The sequence below is a fragment of the Seriola lalandi genome, unplaced genomic scaffold (assembly GCF_002814215.2).
Source record: "Seriola lalandi dorsalis isolate HSWRI2012SDOR001 ecotype SW California unplaced genomic scaffold, Sedor1 jcf7180002053625, whole genome shotgun sequence".
NCBI lineage: Eukaryota > Metazoa > Chordata > Actinopteri > Carangiformes > Carangidae > Seriola > Seriola lalandi.
In genome coordinates, this window is record NW_019524178.1 from 35226 (window position 1) to 46139 (window position 10914).

General features: G+C 41.4%; 1 protein-coding gene across 1 annotated transcript in view; it reads right to left on the minus strand.

Moving 5' to 3' along the window:
- tslig3a (tRNA splicing ligase complex subunit 3A) overlaps positions 1 to 10160 on the minus strand; it is an 11008-nt gene extending 848 nt beyond the window's left edge. Inside the window, exons 1-8 of the mRNA XM_023401374.2 lie at positions 10023 to 10160; positions 8392 to 8540; positions 7763 to 7897; positions 5109 to 5290; positions 4671 to 4751; positions 4458 to 4574; positions 2112 to 2279; positions 1 to 544 (exon numbers count right to left, since the gene is read on the minus strand). The exon at positions 1 to 544 is cut by the window's left edge and continues 848 nt beyond it. Of these exons, the coding sequence (XP_023257142.1) occupies positions 1 to 544; positions 2112 to 2279; positions 4458 to 4574; positions 4671 to 4751; positions 5109 to 5290; positions 7763 to 7897; positions 8392 to 8540; positions 10023 to 10060 (1414 nt within the window). The 5' untranslated portion in view covers positions 10061 to 10160. The remainder of the gene's footprint in view (positions 545 to 2111; positions 2280 to 4457; positions 4575 to 4670; positions 4752 to 5108; positions 5291 to 7762; positions 7898 to 8391; positions 8541 to 10022) is intronic.
- Positions 10161 to 10914: the final 754 nt, after the last annotated feature.

Here is a 10914-nt window from a genome sequence, read left to right on the forward strand (position 1 = left end):
CCCCCCCCCCCCCCCCCCCCCCCCCCCCCCTCCCCCCCCCCCCCCGCCCCCCTCGCCCCCCGCCTCTCTCGTGATGCCAGCCTCCATCTTGGTGGTAATTGTCATGGTAACCGCCTCCTCCTCCTCCTCCTCCTCCTCCTCCACCATGATACCCAGCATCCTGGAAGCTCCCTTGGTTGTTCCCTCCTCCTCCGTAACCACCTCTACCTCCTCCCCCATGATGACTTCCTGCATCCTGAAAGTGACCCTGATTGTAACCGCCTCTCCCACCTCCACCTCCGTCTCCCCAGCCTCCCTGCACCTTCCCCCCTCTGCCACCTCCTCCTCCTCTACCTCCCCTGTCTCCGTGTCCTCTCTCGTAGCCTCCACGGCCACCTTGGGAGTAGTGATCGTAGCCCCCTCTGCCACCTCCGTGCCCACCCCCACCATAGTGTCCTCCACCCTGGGGCGCATCCTGACGCTTCTGCCAAGTGGGCATCTCTGGTGGAGGAGGCTCAATCTCGCAGGGTCGGCCTCCCCTGTCTGGCACTCGGCCCATTAGAACCTGTGAATAAGACACACGTTAAATGAAGTAAGTTCAGAGGACACTCACTAGTTTCTATCTGTGTCACTGAACATGATGTGTGAAGGAAAAGGCCTTGAAACTAAATTCAACATAAGCTTCAGTTACTCAGGACTGGAGTCCTGACGGAATGCTCAGATATTCAAAGTACATCCTGAATCATTTCTACTTTCCATCTAAACAACACGTTAGAACTCACTAAAAACATCTTTCAATTTGACACTAAATGTGCATTAATATGTCACTGATAATATTCCTCCACAAGTGCATTTCCTCCTGTCTCAAGTTTTAAAAATGAAACTATGTATTTGTGGCCCATTGATAAATATCTATATCCTAACTAGGAAACAATGTTGTTGTCGTTGAGTGGGGGGAGTCGTAAAGTACTGACAGACACACCAACACACACACTGCTGGTCTTGGTCTTTTTAGGGTTTTGCTGCTATAAGAACTACAATCACCTCGTGGTTGTTTCCTCCATCAAACAATCAAGTTACAGGTAATACGGTCACAGTCTCTTCCTTTCTGAGTTACAGTGTTGAATAATAGCCAGAGGTATTTTGCAGAACATTATGATGTCACAGTGAAGTTGACCATTTGGATATAAAATAGTATCACATTTTTCTATCCTTAAAGACATCCGATTTAAATTGTGTCATAATTAGTGAACGAATTTGTGAGTTATGGCGAAAAAAACCTATTTTGTGAGGTGATATATTGCATTCATAGGAACGTGAGATCACCGTAACCTTGAACTTTCACTTTTGACCACCAAAATCGAATCGGTTCATCTTTGAGCCCAAAGCTGTGTCCGAAATCACTCACTACTCCCTACAGTCCACTATATAGTGAGTTTGCCATTTTATAGTGCTGTCTGAATATATAATGAGAATTATTATACCCTATATAGTGAACTCATATTATCCCACAATGCATCGTGAAAAGTAGTGTACAACCAATGGTCACTAACTAAGCAATATATACCATCATGCATTGAGCTTGCGCTGAAAACGGTGGAGAGAAAATGACCCGAGTAGTGTCTGGAAGTGTTTTTTCATTTTACTGATGAGGTCACGACATAGTCCTCTACGTACAACTCCCTGGATAGTGCGTAGAGAGGAGTGAAGGAGTGAGTGATTTCGGACACAACCAAAGTGAATGTTTGTACCAAATCTAAACAAATTTCCTTTACGTGGTCTTGAGATACCACAATCAAGAGGCCAAAATCATGCTTTGGAACGTCACCACGACCTTGACCTTTAACCACCATGAATTTCAATTTCATGAATTTCCCCTAGGGGATAAATACAAAATCTAATCAGTTCATCCTAGAGTCCAAGTGAATGTTTATGCCAAATTTGCAGAAGTTCTGTCGAGGCGTTACTGAGATATCAAAAACCTGTGAGAGCTCGGAGGTTTTAGCACACAGCAAATACTCAAACACCTGTTTAGACAATACACGGGACAGTCAACAGAGAAACACTATTAAAACCCTCAGAATAACATATGAAACACAAAAAACAGGAGTAACCACATTGTGTTTAACTACCTTATTAATAGCACAGGCAGTCTTCTCTCTGATCTTGCCACTGCTTGTGCGGAGGATCTTGGAGAAGTCTTGTCGAGCAGCCAGAAGATGAGCAACAGAGATTTTAGTCGTGGTGCCAAGAGAAGAACGAAGAGGCTGGTAAACTTTGGCCAACTTTTCAGCATGAGTCTGTAAAGACACAAAAAACAAATCATTACATGAAGTCTATCAGTAACATGTTATTTGTTTCTCTTTAAAACATGAATGTCAATCACCTGAAGCTGTTATTTATACGTCATATTATTGTTAGTCATGTAATCTTGTGGGATGGACTATGACACACAAACAAAACACTGAATACATTCAAATGGCAGAAATTCAAGCCAACACAAAATACTTTGAGTAACTACCAAAAACAAAAACATATTAGTTCCATTACAGGTGAGCAGAAGCACATGAAGCAACTTGAGCAGGTATTAAATACTGAAATAAGAATCAAGTTGTGTTGGTGTCTAAACAGTGCTGCAGGAATGATCCTAAAACCCAGAAACCCAGTCCTGATTTCTTGAAGCTTGTACGTCTGTTAAAAACGACCAGTTGCTAACAAGTGTCCAAATGAGACTACAGAGGTCGACGTGATGACGTTTAGGTGGACTGGTGATCATCTCACCAGTCCACCTTTACAGCCTCGCTGTGTTTATACAAACTGTCACTAACTCTGTAAGAGGAAAGGCTTTTGTAGAAGAGGTCAGAGCTAAATCAAACTATAAGCTGAAGTTTAGTGGTTGTGACGTTGAAGTCATGTGACCATGGTGTCATTGGTTTATAGCCTAACATTAGCTTTTTACCTCTGCTGATTGTATTTAGGTTTCAAACATCATCATCAAACCTGTCAGGATCATAAACTGTTTATTCTCTGTAATAATCCAAAAGACAATGTTAAAATCTCACTGGCTTTTAGTGGAGGGAACCAGGGGGATGAGAACATCAGGGTTGGACTATAAAAACACATCATCCTGCAGCACTCTATACAAGAGTCAGAAGTGTAAAAATGATCATGGTTAACATGACACTGACAGATAATTAATCAGCATATATTTTGATAATTGACAAATCTTTTAAGTCATTTGTCAAGTACAAGTGACAAACATTTGACAGCTCTGGTTTCTAAATAATGAGGACTTCCTGCTTTTGCTTTAATTACATTATAGTAAACTCAGTATATTCAGATTTTAGACTGTTGGTCAGACAAAACAAGTCATCAAACATGTGAACGGTGCCAGGAGGCTGTTCCTGTTTCTACCATGATAAGTGATGTATTACAAAGGATGCTAATGTCTATTCCACAATACAGAGGCAGAAAATTCAACTGTGTATAAGAGAAATTAGATTAAAACAGAAATAACATCAATGTTAAATCACAAGTCTAATACCCTGCCTCACCTGAAATCACCTTTCATCCTATTAACCCCACGAGGAAGTTATATAACCCCACCCTTCTGTCTGCATAGCCCTTTCCCTCCAAACCACAAAGACAAAGAGAACCACTGTTGAAGAATGGACTTTTCAAGCCTCATGTTATCTTATTTGGCTGATACTATATCAGTTATTTGATTAACCTTTTGTTGCTGGATGGCTTTTAAATGTGTATATGTATTATGTTCCATTAGATTCCTTTGTTTAACACAAAGAAAGAGATGGTGGATGCACAAATAAAGTAAGTGGAAGTAATGTCAGCTTTATTTACTTTAGTTTATTATTGTTACTGCTGACATTTTAAGTTGATATGTAATTGTACTTATTTTGTCTTCATGTATTTTAATATCTCATGTACAGAAAAAAAAATCATCCATCCATCCGTTTATCCATTATCCATCAACCTAAGCATCCTGATTTGTGACAACTAAAATAATTGGGACGGCTCTTCTGGATCCTGTGTTTAAATGTGTGCTCAACATCAGATGTTCAGTGAGCAGATGCCACCACCTTCATTGTAGTTTTTTCAATCAATATAACAAAGTCAGGGATTATGTTGAATCCAGCTGACTACCTGCAGGTGGGGTAGCTGTCAGATTCAAATGAGCTTCTCTTAAAATAAAAGTTCTTGCAGAAACACAATTTTTTGTCAACAGGTTTTCAGTGTGTGTGTTTACTTTTCCACTCCTTGTTAAACAAACTAATAAACAACGTTGTTATCTTCTCAGCAGAGCAAAGAGCAAACCTGAATGGATAGGAGCGGCTTAACTACTGCTGAACACACACAACATTTACAAAGACTTCCTGTTTAAGATGCTTTATTTGTGTTTCAACGGTACATTGTGGGCGTTTTTTTTAAGGGGTTTAGGAAGAGCCAGAGTTTCCACGTACCTTTGCTCTGTCAGACCATCCAAACGACTGCACAGTCACATCCAGACGTTTCAACAACATCTTCCTCCTGACTTCATACTCATTCACCAGTGCTTGGTTTATAGCTTCAATCTTTTCCTGGAAAAATGAGAAAACAAGCAGAAGAGAACAGTTATTGACTTACACAGCGTTCCACAGTCGTATTACACTTCTGCATCATCTTTCAGTGTTTACCAGGTGCACAGGTCCGAGAGGCTTCTTCAGTAAAGGATCTCCTATGTGATTTGGTGGGACTCGACTTAGGGCTTCTTTCAGCTGCCAAACATGGACAAATCCAATCAATGAAACCACAGTGACAACAGCAGGCATGTGCAGAACTACATTTCCTCTGGGCTTGTACTGCACATCATTGTATTTTCAGGAGAACAAACAATCCTGTGAAAAGGACACACATCGTCATGAAAGGCAATACTAAACCTATGATCACAAAAATGTGTGAAGGGGTTTTTCGGCTTTTGAAGGCAGTTTAAACAACCCACAGATCTGATGGTAGGAGACACATTACAGTCCACCTGCACCGTATGTCTTGGGTGTTACTGTCAGGAGCTGAATGGGAATGGAAACACAGGTTTAACTTTACCGGATGCTGTTCAGTTTACCAGACCAACTGACCTTCTTCTCAATCCCACTGAAGAACTGGAACATGGTAATGTTGGCGGGTGGCTTGGACATGCCCAGCGCCACGCAGATGCCCTTCAGCTCCTGGAACACAGGGCTGCCTGACTCCTGGGCTTTCTTCTGAGGCTTGTTAACCAGGATCATCCGGGATGCCTCCAACTCAGATACCAGGAAGGCTGAGAGAAATACATTTTGGTTAAATTCTAATTCCTGTTAAAGGATGCTGAGATTTCAGAGAGTCATACTTAAACCCTTGCTAGTGCTTTCTGGATTTAAATAAGAGCAACTTGGAGAAAAAAAAAAGAGAAATATGGCACAAACAGTAGCAAACGGAAAAGAGTTATGAAATGGAGCTGTGTTTGATAAGGCATACACACTAGCTGAAAGATCCAGCAGGTATACCAAGATACTCAACTCACAAATCAGATGATGTGATGTATCATGTCAACATGGAGGGTTTCAACATCTGGTGGATCCATGACATGAGGAACTGAGGAACTACCCAGTGTTAATGTGCTGTTCCTAATAAAGTGCTTGCTGAGGGTTACTGTGAGATTATACCTCTTTTCTGGGTGTGCAGGTATTTTTTGCTAGATTTACACACCTGTCTCTCGTACTTATTTGAAGTACATGTACTTTGACGATCTTATGTAATTCCCAACACACTTCCATCCAACTTCCAGCTGAACTTGGGTCTAATCAGCCAGAATAATATCACTCTCAGAGAGTAGAACCTGGTAGACCCATGTGATACGATCCTACCATGCAGTAATAGCATTTAAAATGTGTACTGCCATCAGCCTATGAAAGTAACAAACAAATCAACCGGTCCATATGTCTTAAAGCACTTTCACTTTCAGACAGCAGAACTTTGTATGACACAGGTCAGCACAACCTGCTTTTCACCCACACTGGACCCAATCATTAGACAGCAACATCCCTCTCCTCACCGATAACCCTGAGATTTATATAGAACCATTTACCAGATACAAGTTAAGTTTCAGTTTCACTTCACTGACACGCCTGGGGTTGTCACCAGAACCGATACTTCGGTACCAAATTGATGATACATGGCAAAAAGAAGGGACGGTACCCGTTTTTTCGTGGTATCGAAGGCACCGAAAGCACCGACACGTGACGAGATTGATAGTCACCCTCTTAGGAAGTAACATAAGATTGACATCCTATTGAGGGAGGCAGCTGAATGAGTGCTCGTCACGCTCGCACATCAGGTCTCATTGCGCACGAGCAGGATCGCATTAACTGTATGAGCAACTTATCTCATGGTGCAAAAGTGTCTTACCTCCAAAAACATGTGTAAAAGAACATTTACACTAATTACTGCATCACTGGCAACATTTGAGTGACTCGGAACACATTTAAGCACAGTTTCTCCAGCACATGCTCTGCCTCTGCCCAAGGGAGGATGAGGAACGTCCACTACTAGGCTGCAGTATAGCCACAATAACAAATGGAAGATGGCGACAAGTTCAGGCACACAGCTTGGTCCAGCTGCAGCACCTCGGCTCGTCGAAAGAAAAAGCCAGAAGAATCACATATGGAAATATTTTGCTTCCGAGGCGGCTGGTGAGGGGTTGATTACAGACCTGCAAAAGCCCGTTTGTAAACGGTGCCTTAGCACTTTCCAAACCATAGTTGAAGCGCTGTGCAATAAAAAGTTTACTGCTTTTATTTTAGCAAAGTATTGTTTACTGTAAATACTTGAAGGCTACATGCCACTGTTCATTTTTGCAGTGTCAAAAGTTGTTTCATTTTATTATATCTATTATTTCCACATATTGTCTCAGGGCACTATAGCTGAAAAGCTGTGCAATAAAAAGTTGATTGTTTATATTTCAGCATAGTACTATTTGCTTTAAATTCTTGAAGGCTATATTCCACTGTTCTTTGTTTTTTGATTCATATTTTTCAATAAAAAGGAGTGAAAGAGAAAGTACATGGAATTTATTGTAGTTTATTTATTTATTTATTTTATCGTGGTATCGAAATAAGTATCGAGAATCGTGGAATTTCACTGGTATTGGTATCGACTACTACATTTCTGCTATCGTAACATCCCTAGACACACCCTCTGTTGATCGCCACCACATGCTTGCTCGATCTCTCTCTCTCTGATCTGTTTAATGACATTTAGAAGCCACCTTCATTTAATTAATCACTATTCCTGGTGCCAACGCCAGTTAACCAAACCTAGGCAGTGTTGAAGGAATGAGTATTGTCTTGCTCAGTAGCATCTGACCTGGGTCTGACTCTGATATGGACTAGGGTTGAGGGAGGGTCGTTCGATGTGGGCTGACCTATTCAGATAGACCCCGACACTCAACCTGCATCAGTCTGAATGAGGTATAACTGACAACAGCTGTGTCACTGTTATGTGTCATATACAGAGTGAAAGAAGTAACTGCACACAGGTTGCTTATTCTATCATCTAGTGGTGACTGCCCGCCACGTCCACATCACAGCACACAATATATGACTGTGTAACATTGTATCTCAGGTGGGTGTGGTAAAAAAATCGACATAAAGGGCAACAGACTTTAACCTTTCAGCCATCACGGGTCAACACATCAGTGCTCGTTTCATTAAAGATGCAAACTCGTTAAAGATACAAAGTGCTGTTCTCTTACTGAGCAGCAGCAAACAGTCAGTCCTGTTGAGGAGCCTCTGGGTGATGTCTCCACTGGTGAGGACAGAGTAAGGACAGGCGAGCTCTGACAGCAGACCACTCATCTCCAGCTGGAAGCCCTCCGCCTCGCTTGGACCTGGGAGTGGTAGGACACACACATCAAACATGATGTCACAAGACATACCAATAGTCTGGTTAGATCTCCCGAACATGCAGTCGAAGCAACACAGTTATGTTGGCAACAATTTGGTAAACCTCCAACAGAAACACGCAATTCAGAATTTGTGACAACAGTGATTAAAAATGTCCATAATGTAGACTTTATTTCCTTCTACTACCAGATGAAAGCTTAGCAATCTAACCTGACATTATTACCAACAGAACATAAACCATAGCATGTGTCATTTAACATAAATTAGTATATATTTTATTTTCCATTTCTTTTTGACGGTGTTATCAGTCTTCAGGTGCCAAGAAAAGAAAATGATACACATAGAATCCTTTTCTGTGCAACTCTACATGAATTTCCCCTAGGGGATAAATAAAGTATCTATCTACCTTATATCCTCAGCATCTTCTCTTAACCCGCCATTAGGAGCAATTCTACTGAACAGTGATAAAATGTCTTACAGTTCGTGGCATGGACATTCTCCTCCAACTTGCAGTAGAGTCTGAGCTCTGAGACGATCCAGGCACAGAGCTTAGTAAACTCAGGAGAAGCTGCTCCTCCGCTCAGAGCAGAATCCAGAGCTCCTTCCTCCAACAGAGGGCCCTGGTACCTGTAGTGACACACACACAAAAACAAATCAAACCACAGTCAATCTGAGCCACAACTCTTTGCCTCCTTCATTAGTTCAGCAAGGAGGTGATTATGGGGATAGATATTGGTGTGGGTAGCAAGGATATATTCCTGCCAAAGTCATGGTGTTGCTTCCCGAGAAATATTTTTACCCATCTCAAACAAACGATCTCCACATTTAACTCCACATTGTGTTACCAGTAAGATCTCTACAGAGTTGGAACATTTGTGTGTTTACTTGAGCAAGATCTGGACACCCTCACCTTCAAACTTAACTATGCATTGTTGACCAGCTGCAGCCCAGTAGCAGCAGCGGTGGAGCTGTGTGATGAGCGGAAGTATTTATTTTAATGGTTTCAGACTTGATCTAAATCGTGATTGTCGCTCAGACATGTCATTCTGTAGAACAGCTTAAACATTGTAGGTGAAAGAGTCTTCCACAGTGAATGAAGACCTCCAGTCATCTTTAAAAGAGCGATTTGAAAGTTTTGCTATTGCTACACAGCTAACATTAGCATTAACAACTGATAACTTACAAGTCTTTTAAATTAGTCAGAGAGATATTTACTATTTAATGCCTCACTCCCTCTTCCCATGAGTGGATCAAGAGCATCAAGAGCAGAGTTCTTACTTTGTATGGGCCATTGATACGTGAACATTATTTATATATATTTTGTAAATTAGCACACAGACAGGTGAGCTGAAGAATCTAAGGTGAGCTCTGATGTCACAGATGTGTCTGATGTAGACAAAGACCGGTGAGTCACAGGCTCTCAGGTGAGCTCTGATGTCACAGACACAGACAGGTGAGCAGCACAATCTCAGGTGAGCTCTGATGTCACAGACAAAGACCGGTGAGTCACAGGCTCTCAGGTGAGCTCTGATGTCACAGACACAAACAGGTGAGCCGCAGAATCTCCAGTGAGCTCTGATGTCACACACACAGACAGGTGAGCTGCAGCCAAGTACCAACACCAAAACCTAATTTTAAACTCTGGTTATTTAAGGAAATCCTGCTAATTTGCACATGTACATGATCCACTGGTTCAGGAGCCATGATTACGTCTAAGAAGTTACTAATCATTTCAGCGTATTAGTAATTAACCCAGAAACACTTAATAAATCGTGCATTAATATAGACTGGGGCTAACACTAGTGAGCAGACAGGAATGTGTTAGAGCTGACTGGATCATGACGGGAACATCTCTGCTGACGCAGCTAGGCTCACCACAGAAAACGACCCTGCTAACGTGGTTAACACCGACACACCCGGGTGGACACACAGCTGTGAAGCACATCCACCGGAAAGAAGCCCCGTTACCGTCCCGCTAACGTTAGTTACTACAGAAAATTAGCCAGTTAGCTAAAGCAAGCTACTCTGCACTGGCTAACACAGGAGAGACAGCCGGTGTCTGCACATAATGTTCACACCACGTCACACACATTAAGTTTTTCAACTTACCCTAAATCTTCCAGAGAGACGAGGATGTCATTCTCCATCCCACTACGATGATGTTGTAAAACCACGTATTGTGAAAGAGGGTTTTCTCATCAGCCAGCTCAGCTGATACACGTTTTACTTCTTTTACTTCTTCTTTGGATTCATTGAATACTGTCAAATCAGCTAACAAGGCTCCACCGCCACCTACTGGACCAGGGGTGCAGAAGCAGGGAGGCTAAATCTGCTACTATGTACGTCTTCCCAAGGCTTATTTTATGTTTTGCTTCCTTTGTTGGAAATAATTCTTCCCTTCACTCCTTGTCGCACATAACTTCACACACTGGTAGGCTATCAATTGTGAGCCATATGATCATGTGGTGATATGACATGGAAGCTAATGGAAAAGGAACTAATATCCGAAATAAATTAATAGGTCTATTCATACAATCACCATCTGATGTAATTTCAGTTCCTTTGATCACATGACACAAGTGCGCCCTCAACTTGCCCAAAAACTGGAGATCTGGAGACATCACCATTGCATGCAGCCTGTATGAGAGTCATGTAGTCAACAAGGCAATAAAATAAAAATGACGGTTTGTAAAACAATACATTACATAAAAAACATGCAAATGAATAATATTTTATTAGCTGTAATTACAGACATTCAGTCCCATCACTAAAAATGTTGATTCATTTTAATATTTTTTCATATGATGCTTAAAAATATATATACACAATGTTATTGCTGACATGTAAAAGAATTAATAAGAAATGTGATTTAGTAAAAATTCATGAAGCATTTTATAATTTGAGAAAAACTGCTTTTGTTCATGTCCCAAAACTGCAGATTCAATGTTGACATACATAAAGAGATTAATTATTATTCACTTAAATAACACTAGTGAAATTA